The 23887-nt window shown below is 39.7% G+C and overlaps 1 protein-coding gene across 5 annotated transcripts in view; it reads left to right on the top strand.

Annotated features, from left to right (window-relative positions):
- The window catches only part of HERC3 (HECT and RLD domain containing E3 ubiquitin protein ligase 3), a 163974-nt gene that overhangs the window by 83562 nt on the left and 56525 nt on the right, over positions 1 to 23887 (top strand). For all 5 annotated transcript variants that reach the window (XR_008687010.1, XR_016037428.1, XM_055434103.2 and 2 more), the window contains exons 13-16: positions 16362 to 16473; positions 16878 to 17067; positions 18854 to 19017; positions 19149 to 19262. Coding sequence is in view for 3 of the 5 variants with exons in the window: in XM_055434103.2 (XP_055290078.1) it covers positions 16362 to 16473; positions 16878 to 17067; positions 18854 to 19017; positions 19149 to 19262 (580 nt within the window). In the remaining 2 variants the exon portion in view is untranslated. The remainder of the gene's footprint in view (positions 1 to 16361; positions 16474 to 16877; positions 17068 to 18853; positions 19018 to 19148; positions 19263 to 23887) is intronic.

The raw sequence follows: 23887 nt of genomic DNA, 5'->3' as shown, positions 1-23887 counted from the left end.
ACATGTGATGCAGGTGCTTACTCAGCAAAGGCTGAGAAAGACTTGTGTTCTCTTTGATGGTGGTTGGCCTTAACTCAGTGGGTAAGCTTGTGATTTGCACAGAAATGGAAGTGACTAATGATGATGAGTGAGAGGACACCAGGAAGGGCAGTGCTGATTCATGCCTAGTTCGCAGAGAAGCAGATTACCAAGAGAGAGACAGTATCTCAGAAAGGGTTTGTGTAATCAAAAGTAAGATTTTTCAGACTATTCCAAAATATTAGTAATACTTGTTCTTAAATTCTTTTTTTTTTAAAAAAATATATTTTATTGAAGTATAGTTGACTTTGCAGTGTTTCAGGTACACAGCAAGGTAATTCTGTTATACAGATACGCATATGTTATTTTTGAAATGATTTTCCATCATAGGTTATTAAAAGATATTGATTATAGTTCCCTGTGGTATACAGTAGACCTTTCTTGCTTGTTGTGTATCTGTTTTTTAATTAGAAATCTAACATTCCATTCATACTAAGTCAAACAAGTCAAATCAAAATGTCAAAATTTTTTTAGTTAGACAATTCATAAGTTTTCTAAAATATGTATTATACATATTTATATGTATATGTATACAAAAACTCTTCTACTATACTTAATAAGGGCTTGAGAAAGAACATTAAAAAAAAAGAGAAGAGATGGAGAAGTTGGAGAACATAAATGAAATGGGAGCACTGAATATGTAATAGAAAAAGTGAAACAAACTAGATAAAAGTAAAAAGATCATCATATAGTCGAGTTGTTTATAAACATGACTGCTCATTAGAAACATCTGGAGCTCTGGAGAAAAAAGCGATACCTGAGCATTTGTAGTTTTCAAAAATTTCAAGCTAATTCTGATGTGCCTCTGGATTTTAAAAAGTGATTACAGGTTTTTCTATTAGATCCTAGTTTTGCTGATATAGAATTCTATTATTTTTCTGTTGACCAGTCATGATACAATGGTATTAAGTGAGTGATAGTTCATAGTCATAATAGCAAAAGATGTTTATCAGTTTTCACAATTAGTAGCCAAACAAAAATAAAAGATAATTGCAATTGCAAGCCATAATGGGAGCATGATTAACTTAACAATATAAATCATTACAATTTGAGGCTGGTGTCAAGCAGAATGATGTGGTAGGTGAAAGTGCATACATGCTCTTGTTTTCATCCACCCAGCCAATGTGTCTTTTAGTTGGTGCTTTTAGTCTATTTACATTTAAGGTAATTATTAATATGTATGATCCTATTACCATTTTCTTAATTATTTTGGATTTATTTTCTGTAAGTCTTTTCCTTCTCTTGTGTTTGCTGCCTAGAGAAATTCCTTTAGCATTTTTTGTAAAGCTGGTTTGCTGATGCTGAATTCTCTTAACTTTTGCTTGTCTGAAAGCTTTTGATTTCTCTATCAAATCTAAAGGAGAGTCTTATAGGGTAGAGTATTCTTGGTTGAGGTTCTTCCCTTTTATAACTTTAAATATATCATGCCATTCCCTTCTGGCTTGTAGAGTTTCAAATCAGCAGATAGCCTGATGGGAGTTCCCTTGTATGTTATTTGTCATTTTTTCCCTTGTTGCTTTTAATATTTTATCTCTGGTCTTTAATTTTTGTCAGTTTGAGTACTATGTGTCTGGTTGTGCTCCTCCTTGGGTTTATCCTGCCGGGGACTCTCTGTGCTTCCTGAACGTGGTGACTATTTCCTTTCCCATGTTTGGGAAGTTTTTAGCTATCATCTCTTAAAATATTTTCTCAGGTCCTTTCTCTACTCCTTCTGGGACCCCCATAATGCGAATGTTGGTGTGTTTAATGTTGTTCCAAATATCTCTTACACTGTATTCATTTCTTTTCATTCATTATTCTTTTTTTTTTTATTTTTATTGGAGGCTAATTATTTTACAATATTATATTGGTTGGTTTTGTCATACATTGACATGAATCTGCCCCGGGTGTACATGAGTTCCCCCTCCCGAACCCCCCTCCCACCTCCCTCCTCCCCTTATCCTCCCTCTGGATCATCCCCGCATACCAGCCCCGAGCATCCGGTAACATGCATCGACACTGAACTGGCGATTTGTTTCACATATGATAATATACATGTTTCAATGCCATTCTCCCAAACCATCCCACCCTCACCCTCTCCCACAGAGTACTGTTATACATCTGTGTCTCTTTTGCTGTCTTGTATACATGGTTATCATTTCCATCTTTCTAAATTCCATATATATGCGTTAGTATATTGTATTGATGTTTTTCTTTCTGGCTTACTTCACTCTGAATAATAGGCTCCAGTTTCATCCACCTCATTAGAACTGGTTCAAATGCAAAATGCATTCTTTTTAATGGCTGAGTAATACTCCATTGTGTATATGTACCAAAGCTTTCTTATCCATTCGTCTGCAGATGGACATCTAGGTTGCTTCCATGTCCTGGCTATTATAAACAGTGCTGCAGTGAACACTGGAGTACATGTGTCTCTTTCAATTCTGGTTTCCTCGGTGTATATGCCCAGGAGTGCGATTGCTGGATCATATGGCAGTTCTATTTCCAGTTTTTTTGAGGAATCTCCGCACTGTTCTCCATAGTGGCTGTACTAGTTTGCATTCCCACCAACAGTGTAAGAGGGTTCCCTTCTCTCCACACCCTCTCCAGCATTTATTGCATGTAGACTTTTGGATAGCAGCCATTCTGACTGGTGTGAAATGGTATCTCATTGTGGTTTTGATTTGCATCTCTCTGATTATGAGGGATGTTGAGCATGTTTTCATGTGTTTGTTAACCATCTTTATGTCTTCTTTGGAGAAATGTCTGTTTAGTTCTTTGGCCCAGTTTTTGATTGGGTCACTTAGTTTTCTGGAATTGAGCTGCAGGAGCTGCTTGTACATTTTGGAGATTAATTCTTTGTCAGTTGTTTCATTTGCTAATATTTTCTCCCATTCTGAAGGCTGTCTTTTCACCTTGCTTAGAGTTTCCTTTGCTGTGCAGAAGCTTTTGATTTTAATTAGGTCCCATTTGTTTATTTTTGCTTTTATTTCCAATATTCTGGGAGGTGGGTCTTGGAGGATCCTGCTGTGATTTACGTCGGAGAGAGTTTTGCCTACGTTCTCTAGTTTTATAGAATCTGGTCTTACATTTAGCTCTCTAAATTCATTTTGAGTTTATTTTTGTGTATGGTGTTAGGAAGTGTTCTAGTTTCATTCTTTTACAAGTGGCTGACCAGTTTTCCCAGCACCACTTGTTAAAGAGACTGTCTTTTCTCCATTTTATATTCTTGCCTCCTTTGTCAAAGATAAGGTGTCCATAGGTGCGTGGATTTATCTCTGGGCTTTCTATTTTGTTTCATTGATCTATATTTCTGTCTTTATGCCAGTACCATACTGTCTTAATGACTGTGGCTTTGTAGTAGAGCCTGAAGTCTGGCAGGTTAATTCCTCCAGCTCCATTCTTCTACTTCAAGATTGTTTTGGCTATTCGAGGTTTTTGTATTTCCATACAAATTGTGAGATTATTTGTTCTCGTTCTGTGAAAACTATCATTGGTAGCTTGATAGGGATTGCATTGAATGTATAAATTACTTTGGGTAGTATACTCATTTTCACAATATTTATTCTTCAAATCCACGAACACAGTATATTTCTCCATCTATTAGTGTCCTCTTTGATTACTTTCACTAGTGTTTTATACTTTTCTATGTACAAGTCTTTTGTTTCTTTCAGTTCAGTTCAGTTCAGTCGCTCAGAAGTGTCCGACTCTCCGCGACCCCATGAATCACAGCACGCCAGGCATCCCTGTCCATCACCAACTCCCAGAGTTCACTCAAACTCATGTCCATCGAGTCGGTGATGCCATCCAGCCATCTCATTCTCCGTCGTCCCCTTCTCCTCCCGCCCCCAACCTTTCCCAGCATCAGAGTCTTTTCCAGTGAGTCAACTCGTCGCATGAGGTGGCCAAAGTATTGCAGTTTCAGCTTTAGCATCAGTCCCTCCAATGAACATCCAGGATTGATCTCCTTTAGAATGGACTGGTTGGATCTCCTTGCAGTATAAGGCACTCTCAAGAGTCTTCTCCAACACCACAGTTCAAAAGCATCGATTCTTCGGCGATCAGCCTTCTTCACAGTGCAACTCTCACATCCATACATGACCATGGGACAAACCATAGCCTTGACTAGACGGACCTTGGTTGGCAAAGTAATGTCTCTGCTTTTTAATATACTATCAAGGTTGGTCATAACTTTCCTTCCAAGGAGCAAGCGTCTTTTAATTTCATGGCTGCAATCAGCATCTGCAGTGATTTTGGAGCCCAAAAAAACAAAGTCTGACACTGTTTCCACTGTTTTTCCATCTATTTCCCATGAAGTGATGGGACCAGATGCCATGATCTCTGTTTTCTGAATGTTGAGCTTCAAGCCAACCTTTTCACTCTCCTCTTTCACTTTCATCACGAGGATTTTGAGTTCCTCTTCACTTTCTGCCATAAGGGTGGTGTCATCTGCATATCTGAGGTTATTGCTATTTCTCCCAGCAATCTTGATTCCAGCTTGTGCTTCTTCCAGCCCAGCATTCCTCATGATGTACTCTGCATATAAGTTAAATAAGCAGGGTGACAATATACAACCTTGACGTACTCCTTTTCCTATTTAGAACCAGTCTGTTGTTCCATGTCCAGTTCTAACTGTTGCTTCCTGACCTGCATACAGGTTTCTCAAGAGGCAGGTCAGGTGGTCTGGGATTCCCATCTCTTTCAGAATGTTCCACAGTTTATTGTGATCGACACAGTCAAGGCTTTGGCATAGTCAATGAAGCAGAAATAGATGTTTTTCTGAAACTCTCTTGCTTTCTCCATGATCCAGCGGATGTTGGCAATTTGATCTCTGGTGCCTCTGCCTTTTCTAAAACCTGCTTGAACATCTGGGAGTTCACAGTTTACATACTGCTGAAGCCTGACTTGGAGAATTTTGAGCATGACTTTACTAGCGTGTGAGATGAGTGCAATTGTGCGGTAGTTTGAGCATTCTTTGGCATTGCCTTTCTTTGGGATTGGAATGAAGACTGACCTCTTCCAGTCCTGTGGCCACTGCTGAGTTTTCCAAATCTGCTGGCCTATTGAGTGCAGCACTTTCACAGCATCCTCTTTCAAGACTTGAAATAGCTCAACTGGAATTCCATCACCTCCACTAGCTTTGTTAGTAGTGATGCTTTCTACGGCCCACTTGACTTCACATTCCAAGATGTCTGGCTCTAGGTCAGTGATCACGTTATCGTGACTATCTTGGTCGTGAAGATCTTTTTTGTACAGTTCTTCTGTGTATTCCTGCCACCTCTTCTTAATATCTTCTGCTTCTGTTAGGTCCATACCATTTCTGTCCTTTATCGAGCCCATCTTTGCATGAAATGTTCTTGGTATCTCTAATTTTCTTGAAGAGGTCTCTTGTTTTTCCTATTCTGTTGTTTTCCTCTATTTCTTTGCATTGATCGCTGAGGAAGGCTTTCTTATCTCTCCTTGCTATTCTTTGGAACTCTGCATTCAGATGCTTATATCTTTCCTTTTCTCCTTTGCTTTTCGCCTCTCTTCTTTTCACAGCTATTTGTAAGGCCTCCTCAGACAGCCATTTCGCTCTTTTGCATTTCTTTTCCATGGGGATGGTCTTGGTCCCTGTCTCCTGTACAATGTCACGAACCTCCGTCCAGAGTTCATCAGGCACTCTATCAATCAGATCTAGTCCCTTAAATCTATTTCTCACTTCCACTGTATAATCATAAGGGATTTGATTGAGGTCATATCTGAATGGTCTAGTGGTTTTCCCTACTTTCTTCAATTTAAGTCTGAACTTCGCAATAAGGAGTTCATGATCTGAGCCACAGTCAGCTCCTGGTCTTGTTTTCGCTAACTGTATACAGCTTTGTTTCTTTAGGTAGATATATTCCTAAGTATTTTATTCTTTTCGTTACAACAGTGAATGGAATAGTTTCCTTAATTTCTCTTTATATTTTCTCATTATTAGTGTATAGGAATGCAAGGGATTTCTGTGTGTTGATTTTATATCCTGCAACTTTATTGTATTCATTGATTAGCTCTAGTAGTTTTCTGGTAGAGTCTTTAGGGTTTTCTGTGTAGAGGATCATGTCATCAGCGAATAATGAAAGTTTTACTTCTTCTTTTCTAATTTGTATTCCTTTTATGTCTTTTTCTGCTCTGATTGCTGTAGCCAGAACTATGTTGAATAGTAGCGGTGAGAGTGGGCACCCTTGTCTTGTTCCTGACTTTAGGGGAAATGCTTTCAGTTTTTCACCATTGAGGATGATGTTTGCTGTGGGTTTGTCATATATAGCTTTTATTATGTTGAGATATGTCCCTTCTATTCCCACTTTCTGGAGGGTTTTTATCATAAATGGATGTTGAATTTTGTCGAAGGCTTTCTCTGCATCTATTGGGATAATCACATGATTTTTATTTTTCAGTTTGTTAATGTGGTGTATTACGTTGATTGATTTGTGGATATTGAAGAATTCTGCCTTCCTGGGATAAAGCCCAGTTGGTCATGATGTATGATCTTCTTAATGTGTTGTTGGATTCTGATTGCTGGAATTTTGTTAAGGATTTTTGCATCTATGATCATCAGTGGTATTGGCCTGTAGTTTTCTTTTTTTGTGGGATCTTTACCAGGTTTTGGGATTAGGGTGATGGTGGCCTCATAGAATGAGTTTGGAAGTTTCCCTTCCTCAGCAATTTTCTGGAAGAGTTTGAGTAGAATAGGTGTTAGCTCTTCTCTAAATTTTTGGTAGAATTCAGCTGTGAAGCCGTCTGGACCTGGGCTTTTGTTTGCTGGAAGATTTCTGATTACAGTCTCTAGTTCCGTGCTTGTGATGGGTCTGTTCAGATTTTCTATTTCTTCCTGGTTCAGTTTTGGAAAGGTGTACGATTTTCTAGCAGGTTTTAGAAAAGGCAGAGGCACCAGAGATCAAATTGCTAACATCCGCTGGATCATGGAGAAAGCAAGAGAGTTCCAGAAAAACATCTATTTCTGCTTCATTGACTAGGCTAAAGCCTTTGACTGTGTGGATCACAATAAACTGTGGAACATTCTGAAAGAGATGGGAATCCCAGACCACCTGACCTGCCTCTTGAGAAACCTGTATGCAGGTCAGGAAGCAACAGTCAGAACTGTACATGGAACAACAGACTGGTTCCAAATAGGAAAAGGAGTATGTCAAGGCTGTATATTGTCACCTTGCTTATTTAACTTTTACGCAGAGTACATCATGAGGAACGCTGTGCTGGAAGAAGCACAAGCTGGAATCAAGATTGCTGGGAGAAATATCAATAATCTCAGATATGCAGATGACACTACCTTTATGGCAGAAAGTGAAGAGGAACTCAAAATCCTCGTGATGAAAGTGAAAGAGGAGAGTGAAAAGGTTGGCTTGAAGCTCAACATTCAGAAGACAAAGATCATGGCATCTGGTCCCATCACTTCATGGGAAGTAGAGAGGAAAACAGTGGAAACAGTGTCAGACTTTATATTTTCGGGCTCCAAAATCACTGCAGATGCTGATTGCAGCCATGAAATTAAAAGACGCTTACTCCTTGGAAGGAAAGTTATGACCAACCTTGATAGTATATTAAAAAGCAGAGACATTAGTTTGCCAACAAATGTCCGTCTAGTCAAGGCTATGGTTTTTCCTGTAGTCATGTATGGATGTGAGAGTTGGACTGTGAAGAAAGCTGATCGCCGAAGAATTGATGCTTTTGAACTGTGGTGTTGGAGAAGGTTCTTGAGAGTCCTTTGTACCTCAAGGAGATCCAACCAGTCCATTCTAAAGGAGATCAGTCCTGAGTGTTCATTGGGAGGACTGATGCTAAAGCTGAAACTACAATACTTTGGCCACCTCATGCGAAGAGTTGACTTACTGGAAAAACTCTGGTGTTGGGAAAGGTTGGGGGCGGGAGGACAATGGGATGACAGAGAATGAGATGGCTGGATGGCATCACCGAATCTGTGGACATGAGTCTGAGTGAACTCCGGGAATTGGTGATGGACAGGGAGGCCTGGGCTGCTGTGATTCATGGATTCACGGAGAGTCGGACATGACTGAGCAACTGAACTGAACTTTTCTGGGAATTTGTCCATTTCTTCCAGGTTATTCATTTTATTGCCATATAATTGCTGATAGTATTCTCTAATAATCCTTTGTATTTCTGTGTTGTCAGTCAGTTGTGATCTCTCCATTTTCATTTCTAATTTTATTGATTTGGTTCTTCTCCCTTTGTTTCTTGATAAGTCTGGCTAGTGGTTTGTCAATTTTATTTACCTTCTCAAAGAACCAGCTTTTGGCTTTGTTGATTTTTGCTATGGTCTCTTTTGTTTCTTTTGCATTTATCTCTGCCCTAATTTTTACGATTTCTTTCCTTCTTCTAACCCTGGGCGTCTTCATTTCTTCCTTTTCTAGTTGCTTTAGATGTAGAGTTAGGTTATTTAGTTGACTTTTTTCTTGTTTCTTGAGGTGTGCCTGTATTGCTATGAACTTCCCCCTTAGCAGTGCTTTTACAGTGTCCCAGAGGTTTTGGGTTGTTGTGTTTTCATTTTCATTCATTTCTATGCATATTTTGATTTCTCTTTTGATTTCTTCTATGATTTGTTCGTTGTTCAGCAGCGTGTTGTTCAGCCTCCATATGTTGGCATTTTTAATGGTTTTTCTCCCGTAATTGAGATCTAATCTTACTGCATTGTGGTTAGAAAAGATGCTTGGAATGATTTCAATTTTTTTGAATTTACCAAGGCTAGATTTTTGGCCCAGGATGTGATCTATCCTGGAAAAGTTTCCGTGTGTGCTTGAGATAAAGGTGAAATTCATTGTTTTGGGGTGAAATGTCCTTTAGATATCTATTAGGTCTAACTGGTCTATTGTATCATTTAAAGTTTGTGTTTCCTTGTTAATTTTCTGTTTAGTTGATCTATCCATAGATGTAAGTGGGGTATTAAAATCTCCCACTAGTATTGCATAGTTGTTAATTTCCCCTTTCATACAAGTTAGTAATTGTCTTACATATTCCGTTGCTCCTATGTTGGGTGCATAAATATTTATAATTGTTATATCTTCTTCTTGGATTGATCCTTTGATCATTATGTAGTTTCCTTCTTTGTCTCTTTTCACAGCCTTTGTATTAAAGTCTGTTTTATCTCATATGAGTATTGCTACTCCTGCTTTCTTTTGGTCTCTATTTGCATGGAATATCTTTTTCCAGCCCTTCACTTTCAGTCTGTATTTGTCCCTCGTTTTGAGGTGGGTCTCTTGTAGACAACATATATGAGAGTCTTGTTTTTGTATCCATTCAGCCAGCCTTTGTTTTTGGTTGGGGCATTCAACCCATTTACGTTTAAGGTAATTATTGATAAGTATGATCCTGTTGTCATTTTCTTTATTGCTTTGGGTTCGAATTTATACACCCTTTCTATGTTTCCTGTCTAGAGAAGATCCTTTAGCATTTGTTGGAGAGCTGGTTTGTTGATGCTGAATTCTCTCAGCTTTTGCTTGTGTGTAAAGCTTTTGATTTTTCCTTCATATTTGAATGAGATCCTTGCTGGGTACAGTAATCTGGGCTATAGGTTATTTTCTTTCATCACTTTAAGTATGTCTTGCCATTCCCTCCTGGCCTGAAGAGTTTCTGTTGAAAGATCAGCTGTTATCCTTATGGGAATCCCCTTGTGTGTTATTTGCTGCTTTTCCCTTGCTGCTTTTAATATTTGTTCTTTGTGTTTGATCTTTGTTAATTTGATTAATATGTGTCTTGGAGTATTTCGCCTTGGGTTTATCCTGTTGGGGACTCTCTGGGTTTCTTGGACTTGGGTGATTATTTCTTTCCCCATTTTAGGGAAGTTTTCAACTGTTATCTCCTCAAGTATTCTCTCATGGTCTTTCTTTTTGTCTTCTTCTTCTGGGACTCCTATGATTCGAATGTTGGGGCGTTTAACATTGTCCCAGAGGTCTCTAATATTGTCCTCATTTCTTTTAATTTATTTTTCTTTTTTCCTCTCTGTTTCAGTTATTTCTACAATTCTATCTTCTAGCTCACTTATCCTGTCTTCTGCCTGTGTTATTCTACTGTTTGTTCCCTCCAGAGTGTTTCTGATCTCATCTATTGCATTATTCATTGTATATTGACTCTTTTTTATTTCTTCTAAGTCCTTATTAAATCTTTCTTCCATCTTCTCAATCCTTTTCTCCAGGTTATTTATCTGTCACTCCATTTTGCTTTCAAGATTTTGAATTATTTTCACCATCAAAATTCGAAATTCTTTATCAGGTAGATTCCCTACATCTTCCTCTTTTGTTTGTGTTGGTGGACATTTATCTTGTTCCTTTACTTGCTGGGTATTTCTCTGCCTCTTCATCTTGCTTATAATGCTTTGCTTGGGGTGGCCTTTCCCTCTTCTGACCGTTTGTGGAGGTCTCTTTATTATGTAGTTTCCTCACTGTGTGTGGGGTTGGACGGGTGACTTGTCAAGGTTCCCTGGTTAGGGAAGCTTGTGTCGGTGTTCTGGTGGGTGGAGCTGGATTTCTTCTCTCTGGAGTGCAGTGAAGTGTCCAGTAATGAGTTATGCGATGTCAGTGGGTTTGGAGTGAGTTTGGGCAGCCTGTCTATTGAAGCTCAGGGCTATTTTCCTGTGTTGCTGGAGAATTTGCGTGGTATGTCTTGCTCTGGAACTTGTTGACCCTTGGGTGGTGCTTGGTTTTAGTGTAGGTATGGAGACGTTTGATGAGCTCCTATTGATTAATGTTCCCTGGAGTCAGGAGTTCTCTGGTGTTCTCAGGATTCGGGCTTAAGCCTCTTGCCTCTGGTTTTTGGTCTTATTCTTGGAGTAGCCTCTAGACTTCTCTGTCTGTCATTTCCAAGGTGGTTCCCTCTGTTTTAGCTTCTGTTTGCTGGTCTCTTCAGTGTCTAATTTCTGCCGTGATATTAGGGGGCTGGTGGACACTTTTTAAGTCTCAGTTGTTCAGTCCTGTTCTGGGAAGGGAGGAACGCTGCTGACAAATACCTCTGCCGTCTGTGGGGAGTGCTCGCAGCGTCTCGGCCACACTCGGTTTGCCCCTGCTCACAGCACATGTGCTGTCCCAGTCTACACTGCACAGGCTCTAGGTTGCTCTGCCGGGAACTGTCTGAGGCCGGCACTGGGTTGTATGCACTTCCCATGTCTGAGCGTCTCAAGTTCAGGTTCTCGGGTACTCCACAAAGGCGCAGACTTGGTTGGGCCTGTGTTTTGTACCTTCCCCGGTCCGAGCAGCTCAGGTGACCAGGTGTTTGGCGAGCGCGGTCGCTGCGACTTACCACCTCCCCAGTCCCTGCCACTCGGTTTTCTGGGTGTACAACTGGCGCACCTTCTCAGGCGGATATCGACCGGCCCGAGCCCAAGAAGTCTTGATTAGCAACAAGCCTGCCTGCAGTTTGTATCGGATGCCTTTCTGGGGCTGCGGTTGCCCCCTCCGGTTCTGGCTGCCCTCCCTGCCTGTCTCTGTGGGGGATGGGGGATGGGCTGACCACAGCCTGCTCACTCTGCTCAGCCCTTTGTTCTGTGATCGGGGCTGGCGGAGTCTTAGGTTAGAGCTTTCCACCTTTTCGCGGGGAAGCTATCCCACAGTCTGCTTTGCTATCCCCAGTTCTCTCAGATTGCCCTCGCGGCATTCAAGCCCAGTCTTCTCTCTTAGCAGTTAAGCCGGCTCCTCTCTGCCCAGCCCCCGCTTGCTAATGGCGTCTGCAGGCGTCTGCGCTGCTTCTCCGCTGGGAGTTACCATTTGTCGGGTAATCTGTGGGTTTTAATTGTTTTTTTTTTCCTCCCGGTTATGTGGCCCTCTGAGGTTCCAAGGCTTGCCACACATTCGCCAGTGAGAGTGTTTCCTGGCATTTGAAGCCACCTGGCATTTGAAACTTCTCTCTTTTTAAAACCTCCCTTCCCAGGATGGAGCTCTGTCTTTACCTCTTTTGTCTCTCTTTTTATCTTTCATGTTTTTTCTACCTCCTTTCAAAGACAATGGGTTGATTTTCTGGGTGCCTGATGTCCTCTGCCAGCATTCAGAAGTTATTTTGTGGACTTTACTCCACATTCAAATGTTCTTTTGATGAATTTGTGGGGGAGAAAGTGGTCTCGCCGTCCTATTCCTCCACCATCTTGTTCCTCCCTCCACATTCATTTTTCTATATTCTGTTCTATGGCAGTGATTTCTACCATTCTGTCCTCCAGGTCATTTATTATTCTGCCTCATTATTCTGATATTGATTCCTTCTAGTGTATTATTCTTGCCTAGAAAATCCCATGGATGGAGGAGCCTGGTAGGCTGCAGTCCATGGGGTCGCTAAGGGTCGGACACGACTGAGCGACTTCACTTTCACTTTTCACTTTACACATTGGAGAAGGAAATGGCAACCCACTCCAGTATTCTTGCCTGGATAATCCCAGGGACGGGGGACCCTGGTGGGCTTCTGTCTATGGGGTCACACAGAGTTGGACACGACTGAAGTGACGCAGCAGCAGCAGTGTATTATTCATCTCTCTTTCTTTGTTCTTTAGTTCTTGTAGGTCTTTGGTAAACATTTCTTGCATCTTCTCAATCTTTGCCTCTATTCTTTTCCTGAGATCCTGGATCATATTCACTATCGTTATTCTGAATTCTTTTTCTGGAAGATTGCCTATCTCCACTTCATTTAGTTGTTTTTCTGAGATTTTACTTTGTCCCTTCATATGGGATATAACTTTCTGCTCTTTCATGGTGATTAACTTTCTGGAACATAGTTTTTGCTTTAGCTGCTGTGAGACTGTGCTTCTTCTTGCTTCTTCTGTCTGCCCTCTGATGGATGAGGCTAAGAGGCTCGTGTAAGCATCTTGATGGTAGGGACTTGTGATGGGAAAAACTGGGTCTTGCTCTGGTGGGCAGGACCTTGCTCAGTAAAGCTTTAATCTAATTATCTGCTGATTGTTGGGGTTGCACTCCCATCCTTGTAGTTTTTTGACCTGAGGCAACTTATCCCAGGGTCTAAGGGCTGTATGGTAGGGTTAATGGTGGACTCCATGAGGGTTTACACCAAGGGGGACCTTTCATTGCCCTCGTCCCTGTGGTGAGCCCCTGCTGACCCACACCTCCTCAGGAGGCCCTCCAACACTAGCAGGTAGTTTTGGTTCAGTCTCCAGTGGGGTCACTGCTCCTCTCCTCTGAGTCTTGGAGGGCACAAATTTTGTTTGTGCCCTCCAAGACCACAGAGTCTGTTTCCCCCAGTCCTCTGGAAGGCCTATAATGAAATCCTACTGACCCGCAAGGCCATATTCCTTGGGGATTCCTAGTCCCTTTGTTGGATCTCCAGGCTCGGAAGCTTGACGTGTGGTTCAGAACCTTCACAATAGTGTGAGACTTTCTTTTTTATTGTTGTTCTCCAGCCTGTGGATCACCACCTGGCAGGTATGAGATTTCATTTTATCATGATTGCATCCCCACCTACCATCTTGCTGTGGTGGCTTCTTTGTCTTTGGACATGGGGTATCTTTTTTTGGTGGGTTCCAGCGTCCCCCTGTTGATGGTTGTTCAACAGCTAGTTGAAATTCTGGTGATCTCACAAGAGATGAGCGCATGTCCTTCTACTCCACCATCTTGAACTAGAAGTGGGCAATTCTGTTCTTAAATTCTTATTTCTTTAAATAATCTCCTTATTTCTTTGACTTCTTTCCCATGGTTTTTTCTTTTCTCAAAAAGAATGAATTTAGGGAAAATTACAAGAAGGCTCCACGGACTCCTTGGACTCAAGGCCAGCCCAACCCACCAGAAAATTGCATTTGGCCTAAACTCCCAGGTTGTAAATAGCGTTTCCTTGCTAGGCCTTATGCCATCTGCAGATATTGTGGCCATAGAAGGGTCTCGTCATGGGTTTTGATCTTTGGTGATCCCAAGTCCCGACCTTCTCACCATCCTTTTTCTGTCTGTGGCAAGGCTAATGAAATCCCACGAAGACTTAGACTTCAGCTCTGTGTGTCAGTTGCACCCCCTACCCCACCCCCAGTTCTGTCCCTAACTGGGTTGTAAGAGGTTGCTTCAGGAACTCTGTTCAATTACAATTAAAGATTGCAAAGTCATTTGTATCATTAGGGCAACTGAAATGAGCTCATCCAACTAATTTCAGAATCAATACTTAGCCTTCAGGGAAAAAATTTTGTGTTGATGTTGCTCTTTTAGAACAGTGATTCTCAACCAGGCTCATTTGTTTCCCAGGGGACATTCAGCATTGTCTCTTGGCATGTTTTGGTTGTTACTGTGGTGGTGAGTATACTACTGGAATCTAGTGGGCAAAGGCCAGGGTGGCTGCTAAGCTTCTCACAATCCCACCCACCCAACAAAGAATTATCTGACAACCCTAAAAGTCAGCGATCCCAAGGTTGAGAAACCTTATTCTAGAAGGACAGTTTTTCTGAAAGTTGGGAATGGCTCTTGTTAGATTTGTTAGATTATCCAGCCTTAATTTGTTAGTTGCTCAGTGGTATCATGTCTGACTCTTTGCGACTCTATGGCCTGTAGCCCACCAGGCTCCTCTGTCCATGAGATTTTCCAGGCAAGAATACTGGAGTGGGTTGCCATTTCCTTCTCCAGGGGATCTTCCCCACCCAGGGATCGAACCCACATCTCCTGTGTCTCCTGAATTGGCGGGCTGATTCTTTACCACTGAGCCACCTGGGAATTCCCAAAGACCAGTTTAACAAAGCATAAATACGTGTAGATAAAGTCTTTTGATTTTTCTTAGCAGCATAGCAGAAGGTACTTCTAAGCATATGGAAGGCTGCATATGGGATAGCAGAAACAATTTCTATGTTTTGGGCAAATTTATTTTTAGAACAACAGTGCAAAAGATTAAACAAACAGAGAAAGCCCAAGTAACTCGTCTTGATTGACCATTTAGGTTCCAATGCATATAATTATATAATTGAAATTTTTTCACATTAGGAACTCTGCTTATGTTTTTATAAATTGTAATATTTCCATCAGATGATATTAAAACTATCTGAGTATGTTTGTTACACATAAGCAGAAGTCTGTTTTGCATATAGTTTGTTTGTAATTAGTAGATGTGGTATGTTTAAGAGTGGAAATTTAAGAGATGTTCTTTAAGTCTCTAAAAGGCTGAGAGTTTATTTAAAACAGAAAAATAATTAGTTGTTTCTGCTGCTACTGCTACTGCTGCTGCTGCTGCTAAGTCACTTCAGTCGTGTCCGACTCTGTGTGACTCCATAGACGGAAGCCCACTAGGCTCCCCCATCCCTGGGATTCTCCAGGCAAGAACACTGGAGTGGGTTGCCATTTTCTTCTCCAATGTGTGAAAGTGAAAAGTGAAAGTGAAATTGCTCAGTCGTGTCTGACCCTTAGCGACCCCACAGACTGCAGCCTACCAGGCTCCTCCACCCATGGGATTTTCTAGGCAATAGTACTGGAGTGGCTTGCCGTTGCCTTCTCCGGTGCTAATTATACCGCAATAAAAAAAATAAAACAACAACTGTCTCTTACATAGTATGGCCTTCAAACTGCCTGAAAACAGTTGTTCAGTCCTATTTGACTTTTTGCAACTCCATGGCCTGCAGCATGCCAGGCTGCCCTGTCCTTCACCATCTCCCAGAACTTGCTCAAATTCACATCCATTGAATTGGTGATGCCATCCAACCATCTTGTCTTCTGTCGTCCCCTTCTCCTCCCTCCGTCAATCTTTCCCAGTATCAGGGTCTTTCCCGATGAGTTGGCTGTTCTCATCAGGTGGCCAAAGTATTGGAGCTTCAGCATCAGTCCAAGGAATATTCAGGATAAAATTAGTCCTGGAGTAAATGTAATTGTATCCCTTTTTTTAACTGAGTAATACACTAACTTTGCATTTATTATAGATCCAATATTTAAAAAAGAAAACAACTTGCTTTAAACTTGGTATTTGTTGATGAGTGGGCCACATTGCACAGGGATGTTTTTTGTACCTAGGCACAGCATCTGCCTTTGGTTCAGTGTACCACAATGACAGAAAGATGCAAAATACAAGAGTTAATCAGAAAAATAACATTCTGCCTATAAATTTCAAGAGAGTCTCACAGTAAGATGATGATCCTTATACTTTAATGACTTAAATTGTAAGATCACCTTGAAAAAGGGATTCAGAAAGATTTATTCTGTTGGGTTTCCCCAAAGTTAATGTTTTCGTGCATCTTGTCTGCCAGGTGAAATTTAAACTGGATCAGTATGTGCAAACTATATGTTGACCTTTTTATAATTCATCCCTATCAGAGTGTTTGCTTTGTTTTTCTTTTATTACATGTTTTTTTTCTTTTTGTTTAGAATTGATGAGCATTTTAAAACAAGTCCAAAAATCCCTGGAATTGATCTGAACTCAACTAGAGTGTTATTTGAGAAGTTGATGAACTCTCAGCACTCCATGATTCTGGAACAGGTATTTTTTTACTCTATAAAGTACACGCTTAAAATGCATTTTTGCATTGAAATAAGTCAACTTTCAAGAGGGGAAAAAATAGAGTAAGATGAAAAGACAGAAGTCTTGTATAAATGTTAACTCTGTAAAATACATTAGGAATTTGTCCTAATGTTTACTTTTCTATTTAGCTTACATTTTTCTAAGGAAATCCCCACCCCCCAGAGTATAAGGTTGGCAAGGGCAGGGACCTTTGACTTTTCTTTTCACTGATGTGTATCCTGATTGACCAGACTGGTACCTATCTCGTAGATGGTCCTGAGTGCATACTGAATGAATAAGAGCTGAGAGTCTCTCAAATAACTTACGAGTTTAGAGATCAGGTAACGAGATTGAATTTCTCATTACTCTTTTCTCTCATACAGATCTTAAATAGCTTTGAAAGTTGCCTGATTCCTCAGTTATCGAGTTCACCACCAGATGTTGAAGCGATGAGAATCTACTTAATACTCCCAGAGTTTCCCCTGCTCCAGGATTCCAAGTATTATATAACGTTGACTATCCCCCTGGCTATGGCCATTTTGCGGCTGGATACAAACCCCAGCAAAGTCTTAGGTGAATTTGCTGCATAGTACCGGAAGTTTTTGCTTTATATTTTGTTGGTGTGACCATTGGCTCCTGTTGGATTGAGATCCAAGATTTGTTATCATTTAATATGCTTAACACTTAAACTTTTCTTTCTTTGCTGTTAATTTCTAATTTCAAGCCATATTTTCAGTTTAAACAATTGAACCATTATTTAGGTTATTTGAAACAGTTTACACCAGACTTATCTTGATTTTTAAATATTCACAAAGTTAGATTATTTGACTTTATTTTTTTTCCTCCTATGCTTGCTAGTGATTAATAGTGTCTCAAGTGTTAGTGTCCATTTGTTGTTCTTTCTCGTATAATTAATTTAGGGGGTGGGAGTGAAATGAACATTGTGGTGTGATACACAGGTCTCCAGAAAAGGAGAGGAAGAAAATGACCTAGTGGAGACTTACCAAATGTTTGTTTTGTTTTTCTTTTTTAGGACATTTGAGTCCACACTGATTTTTGCAGGCTACGGACACTTTGCTGAGATAAGAACCTTCCGTTCCTCAGTGAATTGGAGAGTGTCTCTCATGGGAGTAGCGCCTGAGATGTTTTTATTAATCAAATGCAGAAAATCTGTCACCTGGCTTTTGCTTTTCATTTACTTTTTTTTTTCCTGGTAATTTTTTTTAGGTGTTCACTGCAGCTCAGTAACTTCCGTGTTCCATATGGACTAGGCTGTTACTTGAGTGTGGTCTCCCCACGAGTAGAGACCTGTATCGCTCAGGATGGAATACTGTCTTTTCCGTATTGCTCCCATCTTTGTAGAAGATATAAACAAAGAAATAATCATAAATATGTTAGTCCTTATTTTTTTTAAGCTCACAAGCTCTTTGGGGTATATTTTCTCAGGTATTCTAGTAGACTGTGAGATAGAGATGGCAATCTCTGAAGGAATATTACCTGACTTTTAAGTTTTTTAAAAAATTATTCTATTATTATTTATTATGTTAATTTTCCCAGAGAGACTAGCACAAAAAGATCAGAATAGTTCAGTTTTACACTTAATTTGTTTTTAAATTCTCATCATAGAAATTGAAAAGAATACTTCAAAGAAGAGAGAACACTGCAAGTTACCATCACACAAATTCACGATGATCAACATCTTGCCCTTTTAGTTTTCTCCATTCTCCCTACCACTACCTTGTATCTCTGCAATACACTTGAAAAATCTTGGACATTTTATTACTTCATCCTATAAGTATGTCAATGTGACTGAGTTTGTTTTTGACAAAGTAAAAACCAGTGGTATAGTCTTCTTGTCTGGTCATGAGAAAGTATTGTTTGTTAAGAAACAGAAATATGTAGTTTTTCAACTGATGATGCCTCTTGAAAGGAAGGACTGGTTGCCATATTGGTGCTGCATCTGGGGTGTGTGGTCCTCGGCATCCCTGGTACAGGACTTAGGTGGTGGCTGAGAAGTGGGCTGAAAGGACTAGGATATGTGGATGCTCCTGCCCAAAGTAAATGCCTGAGCATCTTGACCACATGTGTCCTCGAGACTGAAGTTTTAGATTAGCCTTCTGACTGAGTCTTTGAGGGAAACAATCAGATGAAGCTGTATGAAAAAGCTCCAGGGTTCTCCTGCAGCTACCACTCTCTCCAGAAATGCTTTAATGGATTCTTTTTAAAGTCAGTTTTGGGAAACTGTGTTTTAGACTAATGCTTATCTTGTAGCTGGAGCAGTTTTTAGTTAGTAGACAGAAGACATAAATACTTGATCAAGATCACATGTTGAAATATATCTTTTTTTTCTTTTCTAAAGATAACTGGTGGTCTCAGGTATGTCCGAAATACTTCACGAAACTGGTAAACCTCTATAAAGGTGCAGTCGTTTATCTGCTGAGAGGAAGAAAGACATTCTTAATCCCTGTACTGTTTAACAATTATATTACAGCAGCTCTCAAGCTCTTGGAGAAGTTATACAGGGTGAGCATTGAGAAGACCCAGAGGGGGAGGGGTGGAGAGATAGTAGGATAAAATTGCCTACCCGCATGTTCAGGGGGAAGCCACTTTCCAGGTATGTGGGTCTCAGCTGTCCTTGCTTCATTCTTCATCAGGTAAATCTTAAAGTGAAACATGTGGAATATGATACATTTTACATTCCTGAGATTTCCGGTCTGGTGGACATTCAGGAAGACTACCTCATGTGGTTCTTGCATCAAGCAGGCATGGTAAGAATTCATGTGAAGTGTATCTTAAAGCTTTACTCTTTTCTCAGAGCACAAGGACAAGAAAAAAACATCTGAGCTCTATAATTTGTCCTCAACTTTAATGTTAATGTCACACCTGTGCTTTATTGACTGGCTTTTGCATTCTTAAAACACTGAAGCACTTTGAGTAATCGGAAGTACTCATAAGCAGTCACAAATGGGTAGTCACCCGAATGGCATAATTTTAATTAGTTGCCAACATTAAAAAAAATCAAGGTATCTGAAGTAGTCAAACTCATAGAAACATAAAGTAGAAAAGTGGTTGCCAAGGTCTAGTGAGGAGAAATTGGAGAGTTTTTTTTTTTAATAGGTTTAGACTTTTTTTAAAAAAATGAAGTGTAGTTGATTTACAATATTGTGTTTCAGGTACACAGCCAAGTGATTCATCTTTCTATATCTATAACTTTATGTTCCTTTTCAGATTATTTTCCGTTATAGGGTATCACAAAGTATTTAGTATAGTTCCCTGTGCTATTTCAGTAGGTCCTTGTTGTCTGTTTTGTATATGGTGGTGTGTACATGTTAATCTCAAACTCCCGATTTATCCTTCCCCCACCATGCCCCTTTGGTAACCATGAATTTGTTTTCTAAGTCTGTGAGTGTGTGTTATAAATATGGTCATTTGTATCAATTTTTAGATTCCACATGTAAGTGAAATCACGTGATATTTGTCTTTTTCTGTGTGGCTTACTTAGTATAATAATCTCTAGGACTTTCAGTTTTGCAGGATGAAAAAATTCTGGAGATTCATTGCACAATAATGGAAATGTATTTGAGACTAATGAATCTAACACGGTAAAGATGGTAAACTTTGTGTCTTTTACCACAATTTAAAAAGTCAAGGAACATAAAATGAATTTCTGGCCTTTCTTGAGACCTGGAAGACCTGGCAGCAGCATGACCTGTCTCCCAGATGGTGCCAGCTGGATGGAGTTCAATAGGGTCTCTTTAGATGTGACTTATACATGCCAGAGTCGCCATTGCAGTTTGATTTTGACATTGAGGAAAGGATCATTTGCTATTATCTTCATCTAACAGCTAGTCAGCTTGAGTCATCGGCTGCCTGAACCCTACAGGCTGTCTGATTTGGGATTATGTGTGTGAAAATGTCACATATCCCTGACCTAGTTCTTGCTTATATTACAACTGTGGGTTTGCCTGCCACCCTTGCGTTGGCTCTACAGTTTGTTTATAGACTGGCTTGGGATATATGCAGGGCTTTTTAGGATCACCCATCTGTGGATTATGTATAAATTTGAGTGATGTCAGAAAAAAGAGTGATAATATGGTTATTTAGTGAAGCCATGCAGAGCAGACATGTTTGAGATGAGTCCTTACCAATTTAACAGTTTCATCAGTGACATTTAGGCAATATTTTCCTACACCCTGCAGGGATTTTGGAGGCCAGTTGTTATTGTTTAGTAACTAAGTTGTGTCCAACTCTTTTTTTGACCCCATGGACAGTAGCCCACCAGGCTCCTCTGTCCATGGGATTTCCCAGGCAAAAATACTGGAGTGGGTTGCATTTCCTTCTCCGGGGGATCTTCCCTAACCCAGGGATTGAACCTGAGTCTCCTACATTGGCAGGTGGATTCTTACCACTGAACTACCAGGGAAGTCCTTTGGAGGTCAGTAGTGGTTTCCAAAAGCAAGTCATTTAAATAGGTTTCTTTAAGGAAGATTTTTTTCTTTGTCAAATACCAGATGATCAATGCTGGAGACTATTGAGATTTTTAATAAGGGTTTTGATTACCTTAAAAAGCCAAGTACTTTTCAAAAAAGTGGATAAATCTTCTAAATGGGTTTACGTAGGCATGGAAGCTAACAATGAACTCTATTTTCATCTGCTAATTTAGAAGTTGTAAGAAGACAAACTTCTCTGTTTTATGAATTCATGAATAAATATTCATTGACTCATAAAATGTTTAGAGCTGCAGTAAGTCTTATGAATTATTTAGCCAGCTGCTTTGTTTCTGGGTGAGAAATAGGAGTCTCAGAGAAGCTAAACAGTTTTCCACCAACTCAGTTAGCTTAAAAGCCAATTGTTCTGACTTGTAATCTCCTCTTTCTGTGACTTGCTACTGAATTCTAATGGACTCTAATTTTCTTTGACCCTAAAAAAGAAGGTGTTGGTGTTAAAAATATAGGTTATCATGACTGTGGTCTCTGAATGGAGTACTTAAGTGAGCAACTTCTGTAACTTTTTTTTATTGTTCCTTTCTCTTAATATTTGATAAACAAATATAAGCCTTAAATACCAGCTGCTCATTTCCTCTTCAAGAATTAAGGTTATTACAGAAAGATACAAAATTGGGTAAAATAACTTGACCTTTTGTGATTTCCGTGGAATTTTTTCTGTTATATAATACTATTAGAAATTAAAGTTTAAATTTCTTGATATCTTGGATTTTAACCTAAAATGCTAAAGCTTTTTCATGCATTTGTTTTTTTAATTTTTTTGAGGTATAATTGACATGTCACATATTATTTCAAGTGTATACCATAATGACTTGATATTTATACACACTGAAATGATCACTGTAAGTCTAGTTACTGTCCGTCACCACACATAGTTGCAAATTTTTTTCTTAGATAACTTTTAAGAATTACTGTATTAGCAACTTTAGCACCTAAAATACGCAGTATTGTTTTACTATCTGCAGTCACCATGCTGTACATTATATTACTGTGACTTGTTTTATGACTGGAAGTCTGTACCTTTGACCCTCTTCACCCATTTTGCCCACCTCCATTCCTTCTTCCCTCTGGCAGTCACCTAACGTGTCTCTTATCTGTGAGTCTGTTGTGGTTTTGCTTGTTTAGATTGCAAGCAAATCTTGGAATATATTCACTTCCAAATATAAATGAAATTGTATCGTGCTTGTTTTCGTCTGACTCACTTCAAGGTCCATCCAAGTTGTTGGAAATGGCAAGATTCCATTCTGTCTGAGCGTTACTGTTAACCTCACTCAGTAAAGCCAATTTCTGACAGCAGGTTGTGGGAAGGAAAATATAGCATTTATTGCAGAGTGCCAAGCAAGGAGCCCAGGGCAGCTAGTGTTCAAAACACCTGAACTCCCCAGTGGGCTTCAGGAAAGCATTTTGATGGCCACAGGAGGGAAGGGGGTTGCAGGGTGTGTAATCAGCCCATGCACAAATCTGGTTGATGGTGAGGTAAGAGGGCAGTGTCATTGTCAATCCTCGGACTCCAGTACGTCTGGGGGCTGTGTACTCATGGTCGTCAGGTAGTAATTTCTTGCATTTGGTGGGGATTTTAGTATCTGCTGCACAGCTTAGGAAATGTGCTCCAGGTACTGTTATCTAGGTACTTCAGAAAGGAGCTAAAACAGAGGATGGTGGGAGGGGTCTGTTCTAGAAAGGCCCCATGCTTGGTCACATGAGTAATATTCCACTGTGTCTACCTCATCTTCTTTGTCCATTCATATATCTGTGGACACTTAGGTTGTTTCCATATCTTGGCTAGTGTAAATAAGGCTGCTCTGAATATGGGGGTACATACATCTTTTTGAATTAATGTTTTTTCTATTCTTTGGGTAAATATCCAGAAGTAGAACAGCTGGATCATATGGTAATTCTATTATTAATTTTTTGAGGAACCTTCATACAATTTTCCATAGTGGCTGTACCAGTTTAAATTCCTGCCAGCAATGCATGAGGAGTCTCATTTCTCTATATCCTTGCCCAAAATAGTATTTTTTGTTAATAGCAATTTGGACATATGTGAGGTGATATCTCAGTATGGTTTTGATTTGCATTTTCCCGATGATTAATGAGGTTGAGCATCTTTGCATCTGCCTACTGGCCATCTGTGTGTTGACTTTGGAAAAATGTTAAGGTTCTCTGCCCATTGTTTAATTTTTTTTTTTATATTGAGTTGTATGAATTCTTTGTGTATTTCGTTAACACCTTATCAGGCATATTGTTTGCCAATACCTCTCCCATTCTGTACGCTGCCTTTTCATATTGTTGCTGGTTTCCTTTGCTGTGCAGAAGCTTTTTAGTTTGATCTACTTCCCTTATTTATTTTTGCTTTTTTTGTCTTTGATTTTTGAAGTCAGATCCAAAACATCACTGCCAAGAATGATGTCAAGTTGCTTACTACCTATGTTTTCATTTATGAGTTTATGATTTCGGATCTTACATTCTAGACTTTGATCCATTTTCAGGTAGTTTTTATGTATAGTAAGTAAGATAGTGATCATTTTGTTCATTTGTACATGCCTGTCCAGTTTTCTCAACACCATTTATTGAAGAGATTGTCTTTTTCCCGTTGTGTGATCTTGCCTCCTTTTGACTGACCATATATTCATAGGCTTATTTATGAGTTTAAACATTTTTAAATGATAGTAATGAACAATAAGTGGATTTTCCCCAGCCTTATTGAGGTGTAATTAACAAACAAAATTGTAAATATTTGAAGTGTACAATGTGATGATTTGATGCACATATACATTGTGAAATGATTACAAAGATCAAGTTAATTATCACATCCATTACCTCACAGAGTTAACTTGTTTCCTGTGTGTCTTAAGAATGCTTCAGATGTATTCTCGTCAGGTTTCCAG

Source organism: Moschus berezovskii, chromosome 5, assembly GCF_049115385.1.
Source record: "Moschus berezovskii isolate FMDL1 chromosome 5, NW_MosBer_1.0, whole genome shotgun sequence".
NCBI lineage: Eukaryota > Metazoa > Chordata > Mammalia > Artiodactyla > Moschidae > Moschus > Moschus berezovskii.
This window is presented reverse-complemented; position numbering and strand designations above follow the sequence as displayed.